The sequence below is a fragment of the Arvicola amphibius genome, chromosome 7 (assembly GCF_903992535.2).
Source record: "Arvicola amphibius chromosome 7, mArvAmp1.2, whole genome shotgun sequence".
Classification (NCBI taxonomy): Eukaryota; Metazoa; Chordata; class Mammalia; order Rodentia; family Cricetidae; genus Arvicola; species Arvicola amphibius.
In genome coordinates this window covers 44006459-44034347 of record NC_052053.1, presented here as the reverse complement: position 1 = coordinate 44034347, position 27889 = coordinate 44006459, and the positions used below count along the sequence as shown (strand labels likewise).

Sequence of the window (27889 nt, the reverse complement as noted above, 5' to 3'; positions counted from 1 at the left end):
GGCAGTTCGTAAGGCAACCACAGAGCGGGGCCTGGGCCAGGGTGACCACTAGGCTGAGCTGTGGCGAACCCTGGGCGGGGGCCAGGGCACGGGACAGCAGTCGTTGTTCGAGCCGCCACCGTGACTGGGTTAGCCCCGCCTCCCAGCACCGGGCCCCGCTGGATCAGAACAGGCGCCGGGCGGCGGGTCTGCGGGTCTGCAACCGAACGGTGGGTACAGGTGAGCCTAGGACGGCGAGCGCGCTGCCCTACTCTGCCAGGGTCGGGTGGAGTGGTCACCCAGGGTGTGGGATAGACTTCTACAGCTCCGAGGAGGAAGTGCAGCCCCGACCCCCTGGTGCCTATTCCTACGAGGTCGCTTTAAGAACAGCAAGCTGGTTTCAGGGAGCTAAGAGAGACTCGGGGAGATTTTCCGGATCTCCTTCGGCATCTATGAGAACTCAGGACTCTGCAGCCATGCAGCCACAGGCCCTGCTCCAAAAGGACCGCCCCATGCCTCAAAGGGAACCACCCGAATTTTCTTGGCATCCAACTGGTGACCTCTGACGTGCATCCTTGACAACACGAGTTGCTTGCTAACCTCCGAGAGAGGATCCTTTTCCTTAGGAGGGCCAGGCTAAGTGGGTAAGGTCTGGCCTGGTCCGGACTATGCCGTCCAAGTCAGCTTGCCTGCGTCGTCACACGGAGGTACCTGGGCAGCTGGAGGGCAAAATGCTCCAGGGACAGCTTCCAAACACAGACAAGAACCTCACCCCAACACCGGGCTCCCTACCAGCCACAGACCCTCACACTGCAGAGACAAACCCCATGCCTCCTTTCAGCATTCCAGCGAAACCAAGCAACCAGAACCCACAAGCTAAAGTAAACCCCATCACCCCACAGCTGTCCATGAGACCCAAGTTGGAGCGAACCCTGTCCCTGGATGACAAGGGCTGGAGAAGGAGGCGTTTCCAGGGTAGTCAGGAGGATCTGACCGTCCAGAATGGGACCAGTCCCTGCAGGGGCTCCATGCAGGACTCTGTTGCCCAGTCTCCTGCCTGCAGCCGGCCCCTACCCTGCCTCAGTGCGTCTTTACAGGAGATCCCTAAACCCCGAAGGGCTACAGGCAGTGAGGGCGGGAGCCCATCCTTGTGGAGTGACTGTCTCCCTGGAATGATCAGCACTTCCTTGGACCTCCTGCACAGAGAGGCCTCCCCAAGTGGGGCTTCCCCCAGGTTGGCAAGTTTGCATGCCGCACACACACCACCTGCCATGGACCTCAACATAGCCTCCAGCTCTCTGAGAACAGCCAACAAGGTTGACCCCGAGTATGCCGACTACAAGCTCCGGATGCAGACCAGGCTGGTCAGGACCCACAGCAGCCTGGGTCCTAGCAGGCCCCGGAGCCCCTTGGCTGGTGACGACCACTCCATTCACTCAGCTAGATCTTCCTTCAGCCTTCTGGCTCCCATCCGCACCAAGGACATCAGAAGCAGGTAGGATTCTTGGAGGGAGTGGTGGGAAACTTGGGGGCTATCAGCTAGAGGCCTCTGTCTAATCAGGCCAAGGGCACACTGAGCTGGCTCGTGCTTGTAATCCCAGTGCTTGAAAGGCAAAGGTAGGATAATTACAGGTTGAAAGCCAGCCTGAGCTACATAGTGAGCCACTATCTTTATAACTAGGTAAGTGAGGAAGACTAGCTGCACTGGGGCCGTGTGAACAGGTTCGCATAAAGAATGCCAAAGACTTGGAAGATAAGGCAGGACTCCCATCCTCTTTCAGACATTGTGACTTTCTCCTTCTGTCTGTCTCGTTCCAGAACCTTTTCTTCGTGGCTCAGTGTCATCCACAGACACTGCTATCCTGTAAACGTAGATCATTCTACCTCATCCTGTATGCAGGCAGATGAGGACACAACCATCTTGCTATCATTGCTCCCTTAGTTGGTACTTCCTCACATCCCGTCGGGAAGTTTTCTCAGTGTCTGAATTGGCCCCTTTGTTTTTTCTGTGTGGAGGGCCGCAGGTTTCTTTAGCTATGCCTTTATTGAACCACTGCCCGTGAGGAGCACTCAGCGACCCTCAGTGACACCTGAAGGAGGGTTGAGTACTGTCGCATGACAGTGGGCCACAGGTCAGAATTTTACCAGGACGTCTAGACACCAGTTAAACTACTGGACCAAGTGACATCCCGGGGCCACAGGCTTGACTAGTTTACCGTATGCCCTTGGGAGAGTTTCCACACTGTCTTGAGCCACAGGGTCCCAGTGTCTGTGGTGGGGATTTGCTGATGTCCACTGAGGCCTCTAACATGCCATAACATCCCAAGAATGTACAGGACCTACCTCTGTTTCTTATGCTTGGTCTTTCCGACTCCAGTAATTAACTTATATGGACTTACACTGAAAAGAATGTGGTGTAGCCAGGATGAGCCCTTTCTGCCTATGACTTCTCAATGCTGACTCTCCTCTCCTGAATCCACGAGCCACATCCATCACTGGGGGCACAGGCCCAGTGCATGGCCTGTCCAAATCTAGAGCCTCATTTTCCAAGCTGGCCGCCTTCTGGGGTCTTGTTCTTGGCCTGTAAGGAGCATCCTGCCTATCTCTCCCACAACCATGTTGTGGGACATAGGTGGGTGGGGAAGTGAGAGCAGGGAGAATCTGGAGATGGCTCCTGCAGCTGTTTCCAGGAGCTGCCCAGACTGGTGACTATGGGTTAGAAGGTTTCATACAAGGGACCTCGCGGCAGATCTAGAGAGCCAAAAGAACCTACCTTTCCTCTGAGAGTGGTGTGATCTCTGGCAGTGTAGCTCCTGCCTGCATCATCTCCAGGTGGTCAGTGGCTCCAGCCATGCTAACTGCAGGGCCCTCTTCTGGAGATGCTGCGGTGCTTGTATCTGCACAGACTGCTTATAAAGAGAGTCACATTCTGAGGGGTCGGGAGGTGGGGAGCACCATTCAGTCCTCTTTAGCTGCTGAAGGTAGGCCTTAACTCACTGCACCCGTAGGCAGGCCTGCAAGTAGGGCCCTCTATGCCGCACCTCTTCACCAAGCCTGACTCCTCTTCAACACTCCCTGGTACCCTTCTAGCACATCTAGTTATCAGGAGGCCAGCAATCCTTTTAAATATTTTAAATATTTAAATATTTTTATTATTTTTAATTAGGTGTAGTGTGTGTGTGTGTGTGCGCACGCATGCACATGCACACCCATGGGCATGTAGGTATGTCCATGTGAGTACAGGTGTCTGCAAAGGTCAGAAGTGTTGGATTCCCCAGAGCTGGAGTTATAGGCAGTTGTGAGCTGTTTGATGTGAGTGCTGGGTAACAAATTTGGATGCTCTCAAAGAGCGGCAAGCACTCTTAACCACTGAGCCATTTCTCCAATCCCACAGTCTTTTAAAGAGTACTGTATCTACCACATTCAAAGCATTATTACTTGCAATCCATAGGAAGAGAAAATAAGTCTGAGTGATGTCCGTGGGCCCCTATTGCATCCCTGGGAAGTAATGGAAGAGGGGCCGTAGTAGACTTTCTTGGACCACCAACCCCCAAATCATGATATACTTATTAATGATGAAAGCTCGGCATTAGCTTAGACTTGTTTCTAACTAGCTCTTATAACTTAGATTAACCTATTTCTATAAATCTGTGTGCTAACACATGGCTCATGGCTTTTACACCTCCCCTTGCATGTCCTGCCTCCTCTCCATCTTCTCTGGCATCCCTCCTAAGCCTAGATTCGATTCATATCTCTTCTTTCTCTCTGCCCAGAAGTCCCGCCTAACCTCTTCCTGCTTAGCTATTGGCCATTCGGCTCTTTATTAAACCAATTAGAAGGCGCCTTGGCAAAGACACATCTTCACAGTGTACAAAAAAGATTATTCTGCAGCAAGGGGCTTTGTCCAGTTCTGCCTCATACCTCACAACCACAGTTTGTGGGGGTTGGTTCTTTCCTACCGTGTGGGTCCTGGGAATTAAACTTATGCCATCAGGTTGGTGGGGAGCACCTTTACCTACTGAGTCATTTCGCCAGCCTAACCTGACACTTTGTGTGCGTGTGACAAGGTCTCACTATATAGACCAGGCTGGCCCCTAAGTGGGTTGGGAAGAAGCTGTGCCCCCTAAGGCTGGGCACAGCAGTGAGCTTCTACCCTGCCGCTATCCAGTCACTTTCTGTAGCCACCTGGACAAACGGTGGCTCCCTAGGTTGGAGGAAGCAGTCAGCCTACAAGGAGAGGCACAGGCTTAGGGGCTGGTGACTGAAGACTAGCCTCGGCCTGCCTTTGTTCAGTGGTCCTTTCCTAATGATATGTGACTCGGAAATTTGCTCCACCCCAACTGGTGTCTGAACCCAGCTAGCACATTAGTGACTGATTCATCTACTTGGAGGTGAGATCAAAAAGGTCCCTCACTGTGACAACCTGGTTTCCCTCCTGAAAGTGTACAGAGCTGTACCATCAGATGTTCTAGCCAGTGGGGTTCAGGAGCATAGTTCTGGCTTTAGTCGGCCATTGATCTTCGGGACTTGGTTATAATCTGATCTTCAGAGGAACATGGTTTTGTCCATGCATTCTTAGCAAGTTTGGCAAAACCAGTAAGGTAGGCTAAGCATTGTGGAGCATACCTTCATCCCAGCTACTGGGAGACAGAGGCGGGAAGATCCCCAGTTGAAGGTCAGCCTGGACACAGCAACACATTGTCTCAAAACAAAACAAAAGAAACAAATTGAAAAGGGCCCAAGATGTAGCTTAGGGGAGAGGTAGCTCATGTAGCATGCATGACGACATAGGTTCCATCTCTAGCATCACTAAAAATAGGGTGAGGAGGGGTAGTTGGAGAGATGGCTCAGTGGCTGAGAGCACTGGCTGTTTTTGCAGAGGACCTGGGTTTGGTTCCCAGCACCCACATGGTGGCTCACAATCATAAGTCCAGTTCCAGGGGGGTCTGATGCCACTTTCTGACCTCCAAAAGCACCAGGCACACACAGGGTACACATACACACACAGGCAAAATACTCATACAAATAAAATAATTTTGGTTTTGTTTGTTTGTTTTTAGAAAGACATCCCAGACCGTCTTGGTACTTACTTTGTAGACCAGGCTGGCCTCAAACTCACAGAAATCTGCCTGCCTCTGCCTCCTGGCGCTGGGACTAAAGGAGGTTGCCACCACTACCCAGCAGGACTTCATTTCTTAAAGGTCTGGAGAGTAATGCAAACAAAATTTCTCAGTGCATGAAAAATTATGTGAGATTTGAACTTTTCTAATGATCTATTTATTTATATTTCCTGTGCATTAGGGTTTTGCCTGCATGTTGTGTGTGTGAAGGTGTCAAACCCCTTGGAGCTAGAGTTACAGACAGCTGTGAGCTGCCACATGGGTGCTGAGAATTGAACCCAGATCCTCACTCAGGAAGAACAGCTTGTGCTCTTAACTGTCCATATCTGTCCATGATTTAGCCTGTCCATCTCTCCGACCCTGAGATTCAGATTTCATTGCCCTTATAAACACATTTTTCTGGGCACACAGACACATCATTTCTCTCTAAGGGTTTTTGTGCTTTTGTGCTGTGTGACAGGGCAGAGACCCAGTCACCCACAGGACTGCGTATGTTCAGTATCTCTGTCCAGTATGCTTGGGCAGGCTCTCTAGTACACAGTGCACACATGTGTGCTGGGTAGGTCAAGAGATTCATCATACTGTTAGGACTGTATCTCAGCTTGACAGGCGTGGCTTCATTCCACTGAAATCTGGAGATGGGCTGAAATCGGGGAGATGGGTGTCACAGTGGCTTGCTATGAAAGTGGTCCTGCACTGGAATTCCCAGCTCCAGAGGTGACACTGATGCCTGGCATGTCAGTGTTGTCCTCAGGGTTCACATGGCTTGTAGGTCTGACAGCTTTGGAGAGAGTGGCTCCAGAGGCACCTGTCCTAAGTGGAGGAGCGTCTGCTTGCTTTGGTGCCACTGAGGATAGCTGCTCACTTGTCTCTTTTTGCAGGAGCTATCTGGAGGGAAGTCTTATGGCCAGTGGAGCCCTGCTAGGAGCAGATGAACTAGCCAGGTACTTCCCAGACCGGAACATGGCTCTCTTCGTGGCCACCTGGAACATGCAGGGCCAGAAGGTGAGAGGGGTCACAGTGAAGTAAGGCAGAGGCAGCTGGGCTCCATGTTCTTGGGGAACCTATTCCCAGAGACCCCAGCACAGTCCACTGGTCACAACACAGGCATAAAGATAAGCAAGCGGGCTACCTCCATTTCTGTGAGCCCTTGTGAAGGACCAGGGTCGGACACGCACCTGGGAGGATAATCAGACCTGGTGGCATGCAGCACAATCTAGGGTACCTGGTAAGATGGGACCCAGGCTGGAAGGTAGTAAGTGAACAAATTTGGGTACAAAGAGGAAAACTGAGGTATCTGACATGTTACGGTTCCCTGGGAGAGCAAACCCACAGCCGTGCACAACTTCTCTTGGAAAAGAGGCTGTTCTGTGACCGCCTCAAGATGACTGTGCGGGGGGCTTCTGCCCCCAGACCAGAGGGAGCCTCGTGGTCTTGACTGTTCTGTGGCTCTTCACTGCAGGAGCTACCAGCGAGCCTGGATGAGTTTCTGCTCCCCATGGAGGCCGACTATACTCAGGACTTGTATGTCATTGGCGTTCAGGAGGGCTGTTCTGACAGGTGAGGCACCGTGTAGCCTCCACTGTTGGGGCATCCACTGTCCTGTGTGGACAGTTCACTGAGATAGGTCTGTAAGCCTGAAGGGTGGGACCTGAGGCCCTCATATGGGGCTAGTTAGCAGCCCCCATGCCTCAGTGAAATGAATGTACCTATAATCAGTGGTGTTTTAGGTTTTGTTTGCAGTTGGACAAGGGAGAACAGAAGCAACCAAGATGCCTGATTAATCCACAGGTTCTGGGCTGCTGCAGTTCTGGCCACATATCCTGTGGCCCCTGACTGCTGTCCCTGGGAAGTGATCCCATAGCTATGTGCTCCTAAATGCAGTTTGTGGGGTTCCCTGGCCTGTGAGGAGAGCAGCAGACCTGCTGCATGCTCTGGGTTAGAGAACCCATCCTCAGAGGCCCCACGTAGTGATGGGGCCCACCCCTGCCAGCCTGCAGAACTCTGACAGCTCTTGTGGGTTTTAGATGGGATTGGAAGTCTGCACATACCATCAGAGGAAGGTTCGGGCCTGCAGCCAGCCTGAAGGGTCTCACAGCACACAAAGATGCCATTAGCCTTGTCATTATTATCAGTACGAGGCCCAATTTGAGGGGCCTCTAGGAATGCTTCCAGGGGCTCTCTGGGCAGCAGATGGGAGAAGGTGGCACTAAAAGGCCACTGTTCATATAAAGGCCATGCCCTTATATAACCTGCTTCCTCCTCACAGGCGAGAGTGGGAGACACGCCTGCAGGAGACACTGGGCCCTCAGTATGTGTTGCTGTCATCAGCAGCACATGGGGTCCTGTACATGTCCCTGTTTATCCGCAGGGACCTCATCTGGTTCTGTTCAGGTAGGTGCCGCCACCACTCCTCTTTCCGTTTCTCCCTCCCTCTCTTTCCCCCGTGTGTGTGCCTGCACCACAGAGCACATGTGGAGGTCAGAGGACAACCTGAATCAGTTCTTCCACCGTAGATATGAGTTCAGGTCTTCAGGGTTGACGTCTTGCTGGCCCGTGCTGTGGCTTCTGTATCTACTACTCCCAGGGATCTAGGTACCTCCATATACAGGCTCTAATAACATGTAGCTCCTGTCCACATACGGGACCCCTTACAGCAAACTGCAACCTCTCTGGCAGTGTGCACTTGTGCCCGGGATCCAGCCTCTGAGGTTCCCATGTCTGAATACACGAGCACACCTACTGTAGCTGTGCTCATAAAGGCCCAGAACCCCGTTCCTTGCCCTGCAGAGGTCGAGTGCTCCACGGTAACTACACGCATCGTATCTCAGATCAAGACCAAGGGGGCCCTGGGCGTCAGCTTCACCTTTTTCGGCACCTCCTTCCTCTTCATCACATCTCACTTCACCTGTAAGTGTTTGCAAGCCAGTCATGTGGTCCTGATGCTGGTTTCGGAGCAGCTTCCCCTCCTCACAGGCCTCTGTGGGCGGGTCATGGTGGGCACTGCCTCAGTAGGGCCCAACACTCAGGACATTCACTTCTGCCAACCACAGTCCTCCGAGGCAGAGCACCGCAGCAGGCCACTGGGTAGTAGTGGGGGACAGTCTGGGTGTGGGGCAGGCTTCGGGGCAGGTTTTTCACAGAAGCTCAAGTGTCTGCTCTGTTGGCTTCATAGCTGGAGATGGGAAGGTAGCTGAGCGGCTGCTGGACTACAACAGAACCATCCAAGCCCTAGCCCTGCCCCGGAATGTGCCAGACACGAACCCCTACCGCTCCAGTGCAGGTGAGGGTTGTAGCTGCGCAAGGCCCTCCGCACATGACTGTTTCTGTCCCTTGGCCCCTGGCAGCTTAGCCGAAACCACTGGAGGACTTTTGAGAATCACGAAGTCCTCACTACTGAAACAGCTACTTGGTATGCACCCCCGGGCAGATGGGAGCCCGCAAGATCCAGTGGCTTGCTCAGGGCCATCACTGTCCACAAGTCCTCACTGCTGAGCACTTCCTAGCCCTCGCCGATACCTGGCGCATGCATCAAGGCTGCCCTTTGCACCTGAACTACACAGATGTCTTCCCAGTCCTCTGCAGCTGTTGACCTTGGCTGTTCCCCTCACTAGCCTCTTCCTGGGGGAGCTGCTACCCAGTTGTGATCTGTGGGGAAGGGAACCACACAAAGGAGGACTTCCCGCTTGGCCTACAGCTCATCCACCTGTCAGCAGGCCGTAGCAGGTGGGGGAGGCCAGAACCAATGTATTCTCCCACATGTGCCCAGGGGATGTCACTACCCGCTTTGATGAGGTGTTCTGGTTTGGCGACTTCAACTTCCGCCTGAGTGGTGGACGAGTGGCTGTGGAGGCCGTCCTGAAGCAGGAGCCAGAGGTGGATGTGCTGGCGCTCCTGCAACATGACCAGCTCACTCGGGAGATGAAGAAAGGTGAGCGGCCTGGGGAGCAGCTCCTTAGGTGTGGCAGGCCCTCCCTGAACTCTCCCGTGTTACAGGGTCCATCTTCAGGGGCTTCGAGGAGGCGGAAATCCACTTTCTCCCATCCTACAAGTTTGACATTGGGAAGGACACCTACGACAGCACCTCTAAGCAGAGGACACCTTCCTACACGGTATGTAACTTCAGCCTCAGGATTCCTGCCAGTTGTAGCTCATGTCAAACGGTGTGGGACTAGCAGCCAGCCTGCTTAGGCAGCCTAAAATTCAGCTTCAGGCCTGACTGCATGCTCACAGCTTATTGGGGGTGGAGGAGAGTCTGCGTGTATTACAGGGCTAAGCAAGCCTTCCCTCAAAAGCAGGCTGTAGTTGGATTCACACCTGGGTTCATCTGCCTGGTACTAGGAAGGGACAAGTGAGATACATGCACCCTGCCTAGCTTTTCTACCAGACCATGATAGCATCTGGTGAGACCATGGGACATCCTTGAGGCAAGGCAGGTCCCCACTGCTCTCAGAGGGCTGGAAGGGAGCAGATGCCATCCACACAAGTCTTTAGATTCCTAACAGTAAGAGGTCCAGGTTCAGTGGGGAGGGCTGCAGGCCCCTTGCTGCAGAGGCGTCTGCAGCAGAATGGCACAGCCTCTGCTCCTGCTTCGCCATCTCTTCTGAAGGACCGGGTCTTGTACAAAAGCCGCCACAAGGGTGACATCTGTCCCATGAAGTATTCCTCTTGCCCTGGGATCAAGACTTCAGACCACCGTCCTGTGTATGGCCTGTTTCGGGTGAAAGTGAGGCCAGGGAGAGACAAGTAAGTCCCTGCTCACCCTCAGAGCTGGCTGGGCTTTGGGAGCCCTTACCAGTTTGGGATGGGATGACTTTTTTGGGAGGGGTGACAGGCTTAGATGTAGAAGATCAGGTCACTGTTTCATGTTGTAACAGCAGGCAGACAGGGTGCCAACAAACCCCTGTAGAATGGAGCGGCGGGGCTGCGTCCCGCCACCCGGTCGCCAGCTAACTTTATACCCGAAATAATTACACGGAAACTGTATTCTTTTAAACACTGTCTGGCTCATTATCTGTAGCCTCTTATTGGTTGATTCTCATATCTTGCTTTAACCCATATTTAGTAATCTGTGTAGCACCACGAGGGGTGGCTTACCAGGAGAGATCTTAACCTGCATCCATCTCGGAGAGAAGCATGGCGACTGCATATGGCGACTGCCTGAAGTGTCTCCTCACTCCTGCTACCCAGCATTCTGTTCTGTCTACTCCGCCTACCTAATTTTCTGTTCTCTTAAAGGGCCAAGGCAGTTTTCTTTATTAATTAACCAATGAAAGTAACATAGACAGATAACTCTCCTCCATCAAACCCCTAGGTTAACATGAAGTTGCTTTCATCTGACCCTAGGTCCTAACAGTTCTCAGGCTTTCCCTGTAACCCTCAGGTTGCTAACCTTTGGGGTTCCACGAACCAGCATCTTGTTCTATGACCTCAGATCCCCGAGGTTGAGCAAGCTCCTGGAGCTGAATTCCACACACAGGATTGTGGTTGGGACTAGGGCAGCCAGATGGGATGGATGAACCATAACCTTATAACCACATAGCAGTCCACCCATATGGGGCTCAGCAGGTGTGCAGTTGGGTGACTTTTAAGCCAGTTCTTCTAACGGGTCTTTCTTCCACAGCATCCCATTAGCCGCTGGCAAGTTTGACCGAGAACTGTACTTGATAGGAATTAAAAGACGGATTTCAAAAGAACTTCAGAAACAGCAGACAGTGAAGAACCAGAGCTCCAGTGCTGTGTGCACTGTGTCCTGAAGACCAGTCCTGGCCGCTGCAGCTCAGGGCCTGTCCTGAAGACCAGTCCTGGCCGCTGCAGCTCAGGGCCTGTCCTGAAGACCAGTCCTGGCCGCTGCAGCTCGGGGGCCAAGGCCACTGGAGAGAGATGGGCTTGTGCTTTGGTGTCTCTCGCCATGTTGGAGTCGATCTAATAAACCATGGCTAGGGGCTCTCCTGCTCTCACTACAGACCCCAGCCTCAGGAGAGCAGTGGGCTGGCCAGGCCATGCTTATGTCGGGGCAGGCCTGCTATTTAGCCACGTTCCCACAGGCACATGGCGGGGATTTGTTCTGAGCAGGGCATATACCAAGCAGCAGCCACACAGAAAAGCTATAGACAATGAGGCTTGCCTTAAGCAGCCCTACACCCTCCCCACAGGAACGGCCAACTTCCTGCCATGGGGCACTGCAGCCTCTTAACCCCTTTGTTCCTGTTCTCACGCCAGCCCCTTCCTCTTCTGGGGAGGGATCAAGCAGCCTATGACAGCTTAGGTAACCAATGGTCCTAAAACCTGCCAAGGCCTGGAATTCAGAGGCCAAAGCCAGTTACTTCTGGAACATAACCCAGCAGACATTTTGGCAGGCTTTAGGTTCTACATCCTGGCTCCATGCTCCCAACCTCCAGTTGAAAGGGGCCTCTCCTCTCCACAGCTGTTGTCAGCTCATGGTGTTAGAAGCTTCAGACCATTGCTTTTGTGCTGCTAGCCCAGAATGGCATTAGAAGTGGTATCACAGGCAGTGCCTTAGTGAGCTCCACTCCTTGAAGGCGGCTTAGAACTCATCATAGCTCTCAGTCTCGCCCCATCTGAGACATAGCCTTGAATGTACAGACACCTAGGGGCATCCACTCTAGTCTCCTAAATAATTTATTTTTCCATATTTATATTTTTAAATAAATGCATATGTTTAATCGTGAGCTCTTTTTGGCCAAAGACTGAGCCTTCGAAGAAGCAGTCTGCATGCATCCCAGGGCCTCAGGACAACCCCGGGGTTTTTAAAGGGCAATAGAAGTCAAAAGCAGCAACAATTTTTTTTTTTTTTAAATTAAAAGACAGGGTTTCTGTCTAATAGCTCTGGCTGTCCTGGGACTTACTTTGTGGACCAGGCTGGTCTCAAAATTGGAGATCTGCCTGCCTCAGCATCTTGAGTACTGGAGTTAAATGTGTGTGCTATGACCTCCCAGCAAAGGCAACAATTTTAGTCTTACCTGTCACCTGCTACTCAGCCCCATCCCAGGTCCTTCTGCTAGGTGTTGTCCCTGCTGATGGCCAGAAGTGGCAACAGCTGGGAAAAGTGACCACTTGGGACTCCAGTGAACCATAGTGAAACATGCTAACAAATGAGATAAAACTTGCCAGCATCAGCTTCTAGAATGTGGGATGTCAGCAAAGCCAGGCCTTCCTGCTTCAATAAACCACTCAAATTTATGTGGAAAGTGTCAGAATGTCAAATCAGCGAGCTGCAAATTCCCATTGAGATTTGTGGTAATGAAGCTCAAAATGTTCCCATGTCCATCTGTCCCCAACCTCCCACAGGCTGTCTTTCTGCCTCGGCTGCTTCCACTGTTGCTGATTTGAATAAGGTTTGATGCTTTTTTTTTGCTTTTTTTTTCTTTTTTTTTTTTTTTTTTTTTTTTTTTTTTTTTTTTTGGAGGGGGGCGGGCAGCATTCAAGACAAAGCTCCTCTGGGTACACTTGACTGCCCTGGAACTCACTCTGTAGACCAGGCTGACCTCTAACTCACGGAGATCTCTCTGCCTCTGCCTCCTGCTAGGATTAAAGGTGTGTACCACCACCGCCTTTGGTGCTTCTTTGTGGACATTCTCTGGCCCTTTAAAAGGACTGAGGTAATCCTGAACATCCCATCCCAGGTTTAACCCGAGATGAACATCAAGTCTTGGGATGGGGGCAAAGTGCAGTGATGACCATTTACATTTAGAAAGCCATTAGTTTACCCAGAGAATTTCAGTTAAACATTGAAGCCAGTGCAGATGAGGTAGGAAATTAGAAATGGGGCTTTGTAAATAACTGGCATGGTGATTCCTATTTGGATTCCCAGTAATGGAGGCCAAAGCAAGAAGAAAACTGAGGCCAGCTTGGTGTCTACATACTGAGGTCCAGGCCAGACACAGGCTCTGCTGTGAGGTCCTAGTTAAAGGAAGAAGGGTGAATATGGCAGCACCCATGATCCTAATTCTTGGGAGACCCTGTACGCTTTAGGTTGCAATGCTTTATCTCCCTGGAGCCCTGGGGCTTCTAATCCGACCTCAAGCCTGCGCCCTACTTCCCAGCCTTCCTGGTTCTAGACTCTCTAGTGGCCAGAAGGGCACTCCTTAGTAGAGAACACTTGTTAGATGGCGGAGAAGCCACTTGTGCTAGAGACACAGGTGCAGTGGTGACAGTAACTTTCATTCAGGCTTTCCAAGTCTCACTGTTGGCACTGCTCACAGAGCCAGCCATCCTTATACAGTGTCCACACCAACAATAACATGCACAGAAGCACTCTGCAGCCTGCCCTCAAGGGCCCTGCAGGGACTCTACCGGAAGAGTCGGTATGACCTGGGCAGGCGCCCATCTCTGCTGGACAGCGCTGCCTGGATGTGCTCATAGGTGGGCAGGTCAGTCAAATCACCCAGGGCGGCCACAGCAGGCTTCCCACGGAGCATCTTGGAAGCAACCCTCTTGATATCTTCTGGCTTCACATTGCCTAAAACAGAGTAAGAGGCAGTGAGGAAAAGGGCAGTGTCTCCATCTTTATCCCGGGCTATGTGTGCATTCCATCCACAAAGGCAGGCCGAGGAGCTCTGATCTACACCATCTCCACAACTGGGGGTGGAGGTGGGCACTGCTGAGGGATCCAGAAACTCAGCTACAGCTGGACCGACCAGGCGTGAGTCAGAGCAAAGTCAGAATAAATTTCCTTTAGGTGAGGAACTACAGTGGCTTAAAACTATTTTCTAGCTGAGTGCTCTGCACCTGTCATCCCAGCACTTAGGAGGAGAGGCAGGAGGGTCAGGACTGGCATCAGCCTGGGCTTCATTAAGACCCTGTCTCAAATGCCCTGTGCAGCATTAGAAACACTATTTCAAACACACAAAGGTGGCCAGGCAGAGTGAGGCATGCTCAGGCCAAGCTGAACGACCCAGAGTTCGAGGTCGATCTGAGCTGTGAGTCTGTAGGACTCCAATGAAGGAGGGCACAGCCACCCCAACAGGAGTCTCATGTTTAGACAGAATGGGTTGTCCTAAGTCCACTTTATTTTCCAGACCACATCCTCAAGTGCTACGTCGTCGTGGCAGCCATGCACACACACCAATCCATCCTCCAGAACCACAACCAGGTCAGCTCAGTTTTTAGAGATGATGAGGCCCCTCATGAGGGCAGGACAAGCACCTGTACCACACCATGAGGACTCCAAGCCCAGGCAGATTGTTTGAGGTGTCTTCAGGACAGGTGTCCCCACCTACAGTTCTGTAGACTGCAGGTCTGCCATGAGCAGTGTCCAGCTCAGGGACACTGCTCCACAACTAGCACCACCTAGTTCCCAGGGCTGAGGAGCCTAGCTGGTCCAGGATGGAGCTCAGAACAATCTGAGTTCTACCCAGGTCTTCCCTGCTACATTGCTGGGGAAGGCAGAGCTTGTGCTGTGGCAGACAATGGACCCATCTATCTGCTCCAGGGCAGTCTTAAATAGCCCAACCCAGGCTTTTGTGTGTACTCACGAATGAGTGTGCATAGCTCGTGGGGCAACTTTCTTGAATGTGTAGCCAACACCTGTCTCCCCACATCCTCGAAGATCACAGGCCTGGACTCCAGGTTCATCATGAGCATAGACATCAGCTGCGTCTTGGCCCGCTCTAGCTCCACCTGAGGGCCAAATACCACCAGTCACCTACAGCTGGTTCATGCTGGCAAAGGGCTTGACCAGAACATGTCCCGTAAAACGGCTTCCATGTACCCAAAGACAGGCAGAGTGGAGATGCTATTCCCAGTCTGGTTTCCAGTCTGGTACACCTCCTGAGTACTGGAGGAACTGTCCTGGAAAGGCCTTCAGCACACCCCATCAGACATGCCCAATCTCTGGAACCACATGAAAGCAGCATGCAATGGGGAAGCCACACTCAGCTACTGATGAAACAAAGACTCGCTGCTCAGAATCCTGAGCACAGGACCCAGGCCACTAGCCCTTAGAGCTACTGAGGAGGCAGTAGAATCAACAGCCGCGCCTCTGGCCAAGGGCGTACTTCAAATGTGGCGCCAAAGAATCAGGACCACTAGGGGACAGACCAAGCTGAGTATGTCAGCACTCGCCTGGGGGGTGGAGCCCAGGGCCTTGAGCACACCTAGCAAGCTCTCTACCACAGAGCCATACCCCCAGACTTTGACATTTTAATTCTTCAATAATGCTGCCTTTTTTCCTTAAGAAGAAAGTATATGCCATGTGATCACTGAAGAAAACGTGCATCATGCAGAAAGGGAAGGCAAAGTACATGCTCCAGCACATACACGGCACCGGTGCTCTGCAAACCTCTAACACTGGAAATGTGCTAAACTTCCAAATATCAAGATATCAAAAACTAAAGCCAGGCATGGCTGCCCACATCTTTAATCCCAGCACTCTGGAGAGAGAGGCAAGTGGATATCTGAGTTTGAGGCCATCCTGATCTACAGAGCGAGTTCCAGGACAGCCAGGACTACACAGAGAAACCTTGTCTCAAAACAAAAACCTTGGGTTTCAACATAAAACAGAGCCAAAGAAAAGTCTAGAAAAGGCCCCACATTATTGCTCATCTTGTATACTGCTGCATTAACTCATGGCCAGACTATAAGAACCACTGAGAGGGACAGACTGTCCTTATGATAGAACTCAGGAAACTGACTCCACAGTAGAATGGCCAGCCTGTGGCTCCTGCAGGTGTGTGAGTTAAGTGGATCCCAGTGCAAGGTATGCTCCAGGCCTCACCAAGTCCACTGTTCTGCCCATCAGGATAAACTCCTTTGTGATGATTTCCACCATTTCTCGAACCTGTAAAGGAGCATGAGACAAGGGTGAGCTGGAGCAGGGCCTGCTGACTTCAAGCAGACTCCTGCCGCCACACCTAGAGCTGCGTTACTGCTCTGGAGTGTAGACTGCAGTGGGCTGAGAGCAGAGGGCTGAGAGCTGCGCAGGCACAAGTGCTGCCTTTACCTGTCTCGGGTCTGCGCTGGCATGAATGCACAGGAGGCCTGTGTCTTCATAGCTGTGGTGGTAGGAGGTTGCATTGTACATCCAGTGGTGCCTGTGGGGATATACTGTGTCGGGTGATGGTGGCAGGGGGCTGGGAGGTATCAGCACAGTCCATGCATGAGCAGCAGTAGCCCAGCGGGACCTACCGATTGAGCACGTTGAGGTAGAGCCTGGAGAACATGCCTTTGCCAGGCCCTCCAGCAGAGAAGGAACCCCCTCCTCCCATCATCATATTCAGCACAGCAAAGGGGATGAAGTCCTCCTCCTGTGGAATTTAGAGTCACAGCAGTCAGTCACAGTGGCATGGCTCTACTGGTGCACCTGGATTATACCTGGACTCACCAGGAAGGAACAGCTCTCTAGTCCCACCATGATGTGCGTGAGCTCAGGAATTGGGGTTGGGCCAAGACTGACATTGGACATGTCTCTCTCCACCTGTAACCAAGCAGACACGTGTCAGCAAAACCAGCAAAACCTTCCACTAAGCAAATAGACACATTCAACCAGATACCAGGTGACCTCAGCCCTGTCAACTCTGGCCTTGAACAAGGGATGTCCTCATGCTGTTAGTGCTGGACAGTACACTAAGCGGAGTCACACACACATATCCGGAGAATACATGGCACGAGCCCTGCCTGCCTTCCTGCTGAGTTACCTTGACGATCCCCCCAGTGTACTGTGCCACCGATCTGTCCACATCCACAGCTCCAGGAGCTCCCCAGGCAGGCTGAGCTCCCAGGAGGTACTTTCTGGCACATTCTACCAGGTACTCATGCTCTACTCCCACTCCAGCAAGCACCATGCGGTCAGGAGTGTAATAGTTCTTCAGGTAGGAATGCAGCACTTCTCGATCAATCTTCGCTATGTTTTCTGCAGGGCAAAACCGGTGCAGGCCTACTGTGTTCTCCCTAAAAGCAGCCTGCGGCAAGGAAAAGGAGAACAAACAAGTGAGAAAGAAAACTTCAGGTCCCCTGAGGCAGGACTCCCCAACATGGTCTACTGCCACATCTGTGACCAAAAAGCTGGGCATTATCTACGGTTTGCCCTTTTTTTGAGAGGTGGCACATGTCTATTTTAGCACTCACTAAATCTGAACAGTATAACAACTGTCTCAGAATACTAAGGAGCTAAGTCTGTTCTGTAAGCCTCGCCACCTGCAAGGCCAACAGCAGGGAGAGGCACATGCGGACTCCTATTTTACTTCATGAATCATCTCGGTGAGCAGTGGCTCTGGGTCAGGTCTCATGTTCAGGTCCTCAAGTTCAAACTGGACAGCCATCCTCGTCATCTCAATTTCTTCATCTGCAATAATCCAAACAAAGCTTTGGTCCGAACCAGCAAGGCAGAAGGCAGCACTAAGCCCGAGCAGCTGAGCCTGGTAGGTGCTATAATCAGCTCTTAGGGGAAGCCTCAGAGCACCTGTGTTTAAAGGGAGCATGTAGATGAATATTAGAGGATCCGGACTCTTGTTCTGTTCTGCAGTCCCTTGGACTTGCTCCAAGCTCAGCTGCCTCACCTGCTGTCTGTTTAAAACACACACCTGGGGTGACAGGGTGGATGTGATGGCACTTAGGAAACAGAAACCAACTGAGTCAGGCTCCATGACATGAGGCCAGGCTACTGTGACACTGAGCAAAGGGTAGCTGCTGGGGACCAGCAGCTGTTCCCTCCGGGATCCTAACAGGAATCTCTAGGTCCGACCACCATTTGCAAGGCCAGGGAACAATGGAGACCATGCCAGGGAAACTTCTGGAGGCATGGATGACATTAGTTGTTTACACATAGGATGAAAGGCATTCTCAAACAGAATTTCAGCAAACCCTTTAATGTTTTTAGAGATGCCCCCCCTAACCACCCAGTCACAAAGCCACACCTGTCAGGCAGGGGTGCAGAACCACGTCAGCCAACAGGCCCACCACAGTGTCCAAGCCTTTGCTGTCTGCAGACACAGCATACATGGTGGTGTCTCTGGAAGGAAATAAGCCACAACGGAAGGTGCTAGGTTTAGATCAAAGGAGCCACCAATGCCCACAGTGAGGCTTCCCAAAGATACAATGGACCAGATAAAGTTGACTCCTCTCTCTCCATAGATGATGAAGTCTCTCCAGCTAAATAACTAGCTGGTAGAGATAGACTACCTTCACATGGAAAGATGCCCAGCTTCAAACAGCTGTCAGGGGCCTGCTTGTCTAGTTTAGCATCCCTCACAGGTCAAAGCCTGGACAAGTTCCCAGGATGGCAGGGAAGGAAGAAACAAGCCCGCTATACTCTCTGTCCCTCGCACTCTATCAGGCCTGCTGCTAATCTCTGTAGCCTCTCTGATTCAAGGGGCTCCCAGAGTATGGCCAAGGATGAAGAGGACAGCTCCACATGGACACACAGTACCTTGAGGTCTGGCAGTCACAGATACCGCCATGTTTTTCCAGGGTAAGCAGAATTTCATCTTTGCTGTCAAATCGAGCAGTAGACTATAAAAACAAGAAAGCTTAAGTAAGCAATCCAAAACCCAAGAAATACTAAGAAAAGTTTACTTTTGTTTCAAACACAAAATTATATGTCTCTAACGATTTAGCATCAATAGAACCATTAACTAATACAAGTTCTAAATAGAGAAAAAAAATTAAAAGTCATAAAAATTACAAATTAGAAACTGACCGAAAATGCCAATTTTTCCAAAAAATGGGCAATTCCACTAAGATACTTTGCTTCATATCGTGATCCTGAATTAATAAGAACTGGTAATAAGAAGAAAATTGAAAGGTTATGTCAGATAGTCAAAACATATTTAATCAACAGAAGGCTTTCAAAACCATGGTTGTAACTTGGCCAGTCATTACTACATGGAGGCAATGAACACATCTGCTATCCTAGGTGATGATGGCCTTCACACACACACACACACACACACACACACACACACGTTAATGTATATCTATACATGATAGAAACTTCTAAAATTACAGAAAAGTAAAATGGGGGGAGAGAAATACCCTACACACCACCTCCAAATATGCCATCATTCACATCTTGGATAAGCTTTCAAGATTAACAAGATTCCCCTGTGAGTAGTCCATGATGGACATGCTAATGACAGCTATCAAACGGAGAGCCCACCTTGAACAGGCCAACAGAACTTACTTCCTACGGTACAGAATTGTCCAAACTTATTTTGAGATGCCACACGAAGCCCATTGTCCAGCGTGGTAATTTTGGTTTCAAACTTTTCCTGTCCATCAACTGTAGCAAAGACAGGCTTGGGCACTCCAGGTAAGGGAGAAGAGAGGGGGATGTTCGGGTATGTGGTGCCGCTGCTGAACTGTCTGTGTGCAGGAGGTCCAAGCCTACAACAGAGCAAGCAGCCAGTTACATGCACTAGTGGTGACCACTCATGTGCACCACGTGTGTGTGCATGCGAAGTCTTCAGTGGAATTTATTCCATGGGCCTCAACAGAATGTGTAAAGCGATAGAGATCCAGGTTCTGCCATAGGATCTCAGGCACGCTGGTTCAAGCCTTTGGCTCCTTTTTAACAGAAAAAATAATTATTTATTCTTATTTTGTGTGTTTGAGTGTTTGCCTGCACGTATGTATGTGAATCACGTGCATGTCTGGTGTCCAAGGAGGTCAAAAGAGAGCGCTGGGTCCCCTGAAGTGGCAATATAAATGCTGTGAGCCACCATGTGGGTGCCGGGAACCAAACCCGGAGGAAGCAATCAATGATTAGCTGCTGTGTCGCCTCTCCAGCCCCAGATCTTTGAGTCTTTATTGCCCATTCTGGACAGCAGGCTGTGTGAGAAACCATTTGCCGCATATAAGGCCCAGGGCGAGCCCTGCCTTCGAAGCTCTGTCTTGGGGTCTACAAGACCCCAGCCGGCGGACTACCAACCCCTCCAAACAGTTTCCAGTCCCGGGCTCATTCTTCAGGCCCAACGCTCAGAGCTCTGCTCCAGGGCCCACACTCCTCTTCAGTTCTCTGGGGTGCCTGACCCCCCGAGTTCCCACTTCTTCGCGCCGGGTCGCGCCTCGGCTTACCTGGGCCGCGCGCACCGAGCCGCAGAGCCCCGAAGCAGCCGCGCAGCCGCCCATACAGCCGTCGCCATCGCGCCGCCGCGCTTCTGCGGTCACTTCCGCTTCCTGCCCCGCCCCGCGGCGTTCGGCGCTGGCTTCCGGCCGGCCGTGCCGGGTCGGGCATAAGCTGGCAGTGGCGCGGTGGGCCATGGGGTCGCGACCGGGTTAGGGCGCGGCGATGTCGGGCTACGCGCGGCGGCCGGGCGCGCCCCCACTATCGAGGACGCGGAGCCTCGTGGTTCCTGACGGTGAGCGGCGCGCGGCTGGGGCCGGGCCGGGGGGGCGCGGGCGGAGGCGGCCCGCGGTGAAGCCGCTCTCGTTGTCGCTTACAGCTCCTGCGTTCTATGAGCGCCGGTCTTGTCTCCCCCAGCTAGACTGTGAGCGCCCCCATGGCGGGGACCTGCACCCCCACCTCTTCGGCTTTCGGCCGACGTTTATGTGCTATGTGCCCAGCCCGGTGCTGGCTCCGGTAGGAGACACAGGTGAGAGTCGGGGCGCCGGCCGCAGTGCGGAGCCGGGCAGCGCGGGGAGCCCTCCCCACAGCCCGCCCCAAGGCAGGAAGGTCAGTGTCCGGTGGAGTTCGGAGACCACTTCAGCCCACCGGATTGGGAGAGGCCAGGGGCTGGACCTAATGAGCGCGCAGGAGTGTGTAGTTTACTGCGCCCAGCTTTAGGAGACGTCCTCCTATTCCCAGACCAGTCAGTGGGAATCAGGCGGTCTGCGGTCTTCACCTCCCCGGACAAATGCTGCAGTCATAAGGCTTGCTGTGATTACGGTGAGCTGACAATGTCTCTTTGCAGATTTTGGCTATGGAAAGGGGAAATGTACTAAGCAAAGTCCGACGGGAGCCCATGAGACGCGCTTTGGAGGTAGAGTAGCTCAGTGATTCTTCTTGTCCTCTTCCTCAGACACGATGCCAGGCAGTGCTCTGGCCGTGAACAGTCAGAATGACAGGGTTTAGTGGGTGTGCCTGGAGCCCAAAAGAACAGTGAAGATAGAAACCGAAGGATTGTTCCCCCCTCCCCTCCCTCCCTCCCTCTCTCTCTCTCCTTTAATAAAGCTTTATGCTTAAAAAAAAAAAAAAAAAAAAGGAAAGAAACCAAAGGATTGGAGACTAGGTGTGAGGGCAAAATAACCTAAGATGTCCAGAGGTGCCTGGGAGGTGGAGAGTATCATCAAAGGGACACAAGTCAGCCGGGCGGTGGTTGTGCAGGCCTTTAATCCCAGCACTCGGAGGCAGAGGCAGGCAGATCTCTGTGAGTTCGAGCCCAGCCTTGTCTACAAGAGCAAGTTCCAGGACAGGTTCCAAAACTACAGAGAAACCCTGTGTCGAAAAAACTAAAATTAAAAAAAAAGACACAAGTCACAGGAGCCCACTTTACAGGGGCTGGCACCTGGAAGAGACAGACCCACATAAGTAACTGGAGTGTGGTAGGTGTGGAAGAAGGTAGAGGCTGGTCAACTAGGTTATCCGGAGAAAAGGTCAGAAGGAGGGATGGCATGGAGTAGTTCTGGGCACTGTGGCATCGCAGGAGCTGTGAAGCTCCTACAGGAGTCCCCTTTAGCCCAAACTGAGTGTGTGGAGTGAAGTCAGCCTTAACCATCTGGAAGATTCACTGGGCAGCTTCATTGTTAGACCAGTTGCCTGAATGTGTGCGGGACCCTGGATTTGATCTTTGGCACAGCATTTTTTTTTTTTTTTTAAGGTAACAAGGGATATCTGGGGGAGACCCAAGTTCTCCACTTGCTTTGGGCATCTTTTTTGTTCTGTAGCATTCTTTGAATCCCAGTTGAGATACGATGGTAACATAAGATGTGGTTGGATCCTTTAACAGTCTTTGTGGTGTCCATTATTTCAGGTGACAAACTTGAAGACCTTGAAGAAGCCAATCCGTTTTCCTTTAAAGAGTTTCTGAAAACCAAGAACCTCAGCCTGTCGAAAGAAGACACGACCAACAGTCGAGTTTACCCGAAGGTACATCTGGGAAGCTGTCGGTGGCTGCCTTAGATAGCATCTCTTCTAACGCACAGCTTTGGAGACAGACGTTTGAGTGTGGGGAGCAAAGCAGGACAGCTGATGGAGAAGCTGGGGGGAGCAGCTGCTTGGCCCCTTTGGTAGATGAACTAGGCCTTTGTGCAAGCCGAGCATAAAGAAGGCTGAGCATCGGCTCGCAGGTCGCAGTGTTTGTCTCCATGTTTTTAGGAAGCCTCGAGGCACCCCCTGGGACTAGACCACAGCTCCCCTGCCTCCCAGCCCGTGGGGTATGGCCTGGAATATCAGCAGCCGTTTTTTCAAGACCCAACGAGAGCCAGCAACCTGGAGGAGGATGAGGAAGAAGATGGATGGAATGGCGCCTACTTGCCGTCCGCTGTGGAGCAGACTCATTCCTCGAGGGCCACAGAGAATTCCTCGCCCTGTGACACCTACCTGTCCTTTTTTTCCAACGCATCAGAGCTGGCAGGTCCTGACTCTTTGCCCCCATGGACACTGAGTGACACCGACTCAAGGGTCTCGCCAGCATCTCCAGCTGGGAGTCCTAATGCCGACTTTACAGCTCTCGGAGAGTCCCTGGGAGACAGACACCTGCGGACGCTGCAGATAAGCTATGAAGCGGTGAGTGCGGGCTGTGCGGCCCCAGTCATAGCTGGGCGGTGTTCTAGAGAAGAGCTGCCGTCCTCCGCTTCTTGGGTCGTGTAGTATCCTGCTGTAGAATTTCCCCAGAGGGGCCTAGAGATATCGTTCAGTAGCAGCATTTTTTTTCCAACACTTGAGAGGTCCTGGGTCCTGAAAACTAAGAGAAGATGGGAGTTCTCCGTGGAGCACGCTCCCCTTGGTTGGCTCTGACTGTGCTGTTAGTGTAGCAGACTGAGAAGTGCTGTGCTGAATGGAGTCGGGCAAGTATGAGCTAGAATAAATGAATGGAAATGTTGGCCTGGATACATCCTGCTGAGTGTCCTGCGTGAAGGAAGGTTTTAAAACTAGTCACCTGGAAACATTCAAGTCTGTTGCCATGGTCATCTAAGGGCCGGAAGGCAGTTCCATTGACCTAGGGTATTTAAGTTCTGGAGCTGGGTGTGGTAATGCACAGCTGTCCTCCCAACACTTGGAAAGTGAGGGCAGAAGGAACAAGAGTTCGCGGCCATCCTTGGTCATGTAGGAACAAATTAGAGCACAACCTGGTTATAGGAGATGCTGCCTCAAAAAGATACTTCATGAGCAAGTGAGATGTGTCTCCAAACTCAGCCCTGACTTGAATGCATAAGGCTCTGGGTTCCACCTGCAGACTGGCCAAAGAAAATATTCTAGAACAGAAGTATGCTCCACAGTAGTATGGGTGTCTAATAAGGATTTTTTTTCTCTCTACAGCTGAAAGATGAAAATTCTAAGCTCAGAAGAAAGCTAAGTGAGGTTCAGAGCTTCTCTGAAACTCAAACAGAAATGTATGTAAACTTATAGTTAGGCATCACCTTACAAACCTTCTCTACCATTCACAGAACTTGGTTCCAAGGGATGAGGTGCCTAGCCGCTTGTCATTCCCTTAAAGCAGCAGACACACTTCTCATGTTCTGTTTTAGTCTTTTTAAGCACCAGACACAAGTCAGCTGAACTTTGCCTTGGTTGGCAGAGCTTGAGGAAATGGTATTTGTGCCTTCCACTGGAAGTATGAAACAGCAGTGACTGGAGGTCCTTGCCACCTTGTGGCTGCCTGAGGCAGCTGCTCCGTCCATGGGGCTAGTGGGTTTCTCCAGTTAATCAGTCTAAAGTGCTATTGGAAGCATCCTTGAGTGGCCTGGAGAACTCAATTCAGTGTTTCCTTTACTGAGGGTGAGGACGCTTGAACGAAAGTTGGAAGCGAAGATGATCAAGGAGGAGAGTGACTTCCATGACCTGGAGTCAGTGGTCCAGCAAGTCGAACAGAACCTCGAACTGATGACCGTACGGAGGGGGCTCTGCTCTGGGGTAGTGGGCAGGGGACAAGAAGCTGCTGAGGCGGCACTTGCTGCTGTTGCCAGAGTCCACAGCTGGACCTTGAGTCTCTCACCATGCTGAGTATGTGTTCTGTGGTAGGCCAGCATTCCCTGATACTATCAACAGGTTGTGTCTTTGAGTAGGTGGCCCCAATGCTGTTGGTGAGCCGAGGTAGAGCCCAGGTCCTAAGGGATGGGTATCCATGGGCAGACTGTGACCAGGAAGGGAGGTTCTAGCTCACTGCTGTCTGTTGCTCTAAGTGTCCTGTACTGATACAGCCTTAGTGATGTGTCTTGTGTTTATTTTGGGGGTCCACAGAAACGAGCTGTCAAAGCAGAAAATCATGTCTTGAAGCTGAAACAGGAAGTAAGTTTGCTCCAGGTAAGTGAAAAGAATTTAACTGTTAGCTCCTTCCTTTGTAAAGTCCCAGAGACGTGAGTTCAGGGAAGAAACAAAATATGCCCCAGGCATGGTGCTGTTTGCTTATAATCCCAGCATTCAGGAGGCTGAGGCAAAAGAATAGTCACACGTTTATGACCAGCATGGGCTACAGGGCAAGAAGCGCCGGTTGTGAGTAGATCAGGGCCAGGCTCAGCACCGTGTGCAAGTCTGTGCCTCTTGGGTGTGATGAAGTTTGCCACTGGATTGCTTGTAACACTGATTTCTCGCCCTCTTTGTAGACGCAGCTCTCCAACTTCAAGCGAGAGAATGAAGCCCTGCGGTCAGGCCAGGGTGCCAGCCTTGCAGTGGTGAAGCAGAACACCGATGTGGCCTTGCAGAACCTCCATGTTGTCATGAACAGTGCACATGCATCCATAAAGTGAGTCCCTGGATAGCCTGGCTACCAGATGTTCTCGCTCTACAGTCTGACTAGACCAGGAAAGGAAATGGCTAGCCTGCCAGCTCACACTATACGCAGTCAAGCAGGGTTATTCTCTTGTATTTTGAGACAGGGTCTCACCATGTAGCTCTGACTGTTCTGGAACTACGTAGATCCGCCTGCCTCTGCCCTGGCATGCTAGGGCAGGATTAAAGGCTTGCACCACCATGCCTGGCTTGATTTTTGAGACAAAGTCTCACTGTATAGCCCTGGCCTCCCTGGAACTATGTGTAGACAAGGCTGGCTTCAGATTCACAGAGATCCCCTGCTTCTATCTCTCAAGTTATAGGATTAAAGGTATACATTATCATGCCTAGTTTAGGAGTTTTGCTTTGCTTTGCTTTTTCGAGCCAGGGTTTCTCTGTGTAGCCCTGACTGGCCTGGAACTCTGAAGACTTAGGCTGACCCTCAAACTCAGAGATTCTCCTGCCTCTGCCTCCCAAGTGCTAAGATTAAAGGCGTGGGCCACCATCTGCCAGGCATGATTTTTTTTTTTAATTCCTTTAAAAAATTATTTATTTGTTTTGGTCTTTCAAGACAGGGTTTTCCCTGTGTAGCTTTGGAGCCTGTCCTGGACTTGCTTTGTGGACCAGGCTGGCCTTGAACTCACAGAGATTCGCCTGCCTCTGCCTACCGAGTGCTGGATTAAAGGTGTGCACCGCCACCACCCGGCCAAAATTTATTTTTATTTTATGTACATTTGTGTTTTGCCTGCATGCATATCTGTGTAAAGGTGTCAGATTCCCTGAAACTGGAGTTACAGGCAGTTATGAACTGTCATGTCGGTATTAGGAATTGAACCTTGATCTTCTGGAAGAGCAGCCAGTGCTCCTAACCACTGAGCCATCTCTCCAGCCCCCGATTTTTATTTCTAATCTGTTCCAGAGAACCTCCTCACCTGGAAGATGTAGGTAGATGATACCACAGCTTGAATCTAGCTTTTTTACCTGCAGACCCCGCAGCTCTGAGTAAAGGGAATGATGTAACTTCCCCCTTGTCCAGAAGACTGCCACAATGAGCATACTGTGCACCAGTCAGTTGTTGGTGAGGCTGCAGCCTACCAAGCCTGTCAAAATGTATTTCATTATCTGATGTCCTACACACGACAGCATAGCAGTCCTGCTTGTGGTTCCCCTCGTGACTAGGAATTTAGCTCCCAGGGAATGCTGCCCACATCACTGAGGGTACTACACCACCACCTTGGCCTAGACAAAGACCAAAACTCAGAATCAGTTCCTACTGAACTGTCTGGCCTCCAGCCTGCCATCTGTACCTGTCGTCTTCCCTGATCTCTGCTGCTAGACCCAGGGTCGCTGGCCAATGTACAAGCATGTAGGCCTGAGGACAAGCACACAAAGTTCAGTGTGCCAAACCTTGGTTGAGCTGAGGAACTTTCTCTCTGGGCTGGACCCTTGCTTTTCTATCTGTTGCTGGCTGCTTATGCACAGCTGGAATAATGGTATCTGTCTGTTTCAGGCAGCTGGTGTCTGGAGCAGAGACACTGAACCTTGTTGCTGAAATCCTGAAGTCCATCGACAGAATTACTGAAGTTAAAGATGAGGCAGACTCTTGAGAACCACTAGCTGCCACCAGTTCGCACCACCTCTGCACCTGTGCCACCATGTTTCCAAACGTGCCCCTAACTATGCAGTCTTCCGCAAAGCATTTCCTGGCCTAAGCAGTGTTGCTGGCCCCCTGCAGTGTGGGCTCCTCTCCAGCAGTTGCACTGACGGTTTACCTGCAGTCCTTTGGGAGAAGTCCCACTGTCGATAGACTCACAGATTTACTGGAAGGCATTTTTATAAAATCCAGCAGTTTTTAGAAACCACTAAAGCTGAAATCAGCACTTTCATAAGAAGCCTCTTCCACTATCCTCTTGAATTTACCTGTAGGATAAACTTGGGCTCAACCTCAACTTTGTTAAGCCGAACACTGAGCCCATGTGGAAGTGAGCAGCCTGTAGAAGGACTCATGCCCTTTTTCTGTCACTTAGTACCTCACTAGCTGATGGTCGACATTGTGGCCTCCACAGGGTGGCTCCTGCAGTCAATCTCAGTAAGGCAGCACCAATTGATAGATACTGCCCTCCCACCAGGACCATAGGAACAACCAAGGTCACATTGCAAATCTTCGTAAACTCACTGCGGTGAGCCTTTGCCTTTGGAAAGCCATCTGGGGCTGTCAGTTCTGATTCATGTTATGTGTCAATGAGCCTTTTGCATAGTGCAGTTCAGACTGAGACTTAAAGGACCCACACATACATCCTGGGGAGTCAGCACCAGGTCTCTGGGCTCTGGTTGTTCAAGGACAAGGCATAAAAGCAGCACCCTGTGCTGTACTGAGGGGTGGGGGCTTGGGGACCATTTTCCTGTAGATTTTTTTTTTAATTTTCTTTTCCCCTCCTGTGAGATCGACAGCTTTCTTGTCTTAAATAAATCCTGAAGCTCATTTGTACTGTCTTGTCATTCTGGCTTTGTCAGGGTTCATGCTTAAGAGCTACCCTGCTCTTTTAACCTCAATGTCTGCATCTTTAGAGGATGTTTTTGTCATTGCCTGCCCACTGTCACGAACCCCAGGCTCTTGACCCTTGGAGTCAGGCACATAGCAAAAATCACTACATTGTCAGTATGATGGGTGAGCTACATCCTTGCTGCACATTTTGAGGCTGGGTGAATGGAAGCCTACCATCAGATCTTCAGATATCTTGAAACGACTGGGCCCTTTAACTCAGCTACAAAGAACCCCACTGTTGTCTGTGACTCAGAGCAGACCCTAAGTGGATGGACACATAGGGAGACTGGGCTAGTGTTCCCTTTGCCCCCTTTGCCTGCAGTTTCCATCTAGAGCATACTTCAGCATGCCCCCACCACT

The 27889-nt window shown here is 51.3% G+C and overlaps 3 protein-coding genes across 6 annotated transcripts; 2 read left to right on the top strand and 1 right to left on the bottom strand.

Annotated features, from left to right (window-relative positions):
• Window positions 1–36: 36 nt before the first annotated feature.
• Window positions 37–11791, top strand: Inpp5e (inositol polyphosphate-5-phosphatase E). Its single transcript, XM_038336049.2, has 10 exons — window positions 37–1474; window positions 5981–6104; window positions 6562–6659; window positions 7369–7493; window positions 7890–8009; window positions 8275–8382; window positions 8869–9030; window positions 9096–9211; window positions 9709–9845; window positions 10723–11791. The coding sequence occupies exons 1-10, from the start codon at window positions 648–650 to the stop codon at window positions 10853–10855; spliced, it is 1950 nt and encodes a 649-aa protein (XP_038191977.1). The 5' UTR covers window positions 37–647; the 3' UTR covers window positions 10856–11791.
• Window positions 11792–13262: 1471 nt separating this feature from the next.
• Window positions 13263–20231, bottom strand: Pmpca (peptidase, mitochondrial processing subunit alpha). Of its 2 annotated transcripts, XM_038336050.2 has the most exons (13): window positions 20133–20231; window positions 19240–19442; window positions 18757–18836; window positions 18487–18569; window positions 17975–18069; window positions 17303–17403; window positions 16757–17020; window positions 16444–16536; window positions 16248–16366; window positions 16063–16153; window positions 15838–15900; window positions 14597–14741; window positions 13263–13581 (listed from the first exon to the last, which is right to left on the bottom strand). In XM_038336050.2, the coding sequence occupies exons 1-13, from the start codon at window positions 20198–20200 to the stop codon at window positions 13412–13414; spliced, it is 1575 nt and encodes a 524-aa protein (XP_038191978.1). In that variant the 5' UTR covers window positions 20201–20231; the 3' UTR covers window positions 13263–13411. The 2 variants fall into 2 exon arrangements, with proteins under 2 accessions (XP_038191978.1, XP_038191979.1); XM_038336051.1 differs by lacking the exons at window positions 19240–19442; window positions 20133–20231 and having other exon boundaries at window positions 17975–18067; window positions 18757–18812.
• A 23-nt stretch (window positions 20232–20254) lies between these two features.
• Entr1 (endosome associated trafficking regulator 1) lies at window positions 20255–27466 on the top strand. 3 transcript variants are annotated; one of them, XM_038336046.1, is made up of 10 exons: window positions 20255–20416; window positions 20501–20650; window positions 20969–21037; window positions 22028–22143; window positions 22372–22782; window positions 23536–23609; window positions 23994–24105; window positions 24457–24519; window positions 24819–24958; window positions 26495–27466. In XM_038336046.1, the coding sequence occupies exons 1-10, from the start codon at window positions 20347–20349 to the stop codon at window positions 26589–26591; spliced, it is 1302 nt and encodes a 433-aa protein (XP_038191974.1). In that variant the 5' UTR covers window positions 20255–20346; the 3' UTR covers window positions 26592–27466. The 3 variants fall into 3 exon arrangements, with proteins under 3 accessions (XP_038191974.1, XP_038191975.1, XP_038191976.1); XM_038336047.1 differs by lacking the exon at window positions 20501–20650; XM_038336048.1 differs by lacking the exons at window positions 20501–20650; window positions 20969–21037.
• The last annotated feature ends 423 nt before the right edge of the window (window positions 27467–27889 follow it).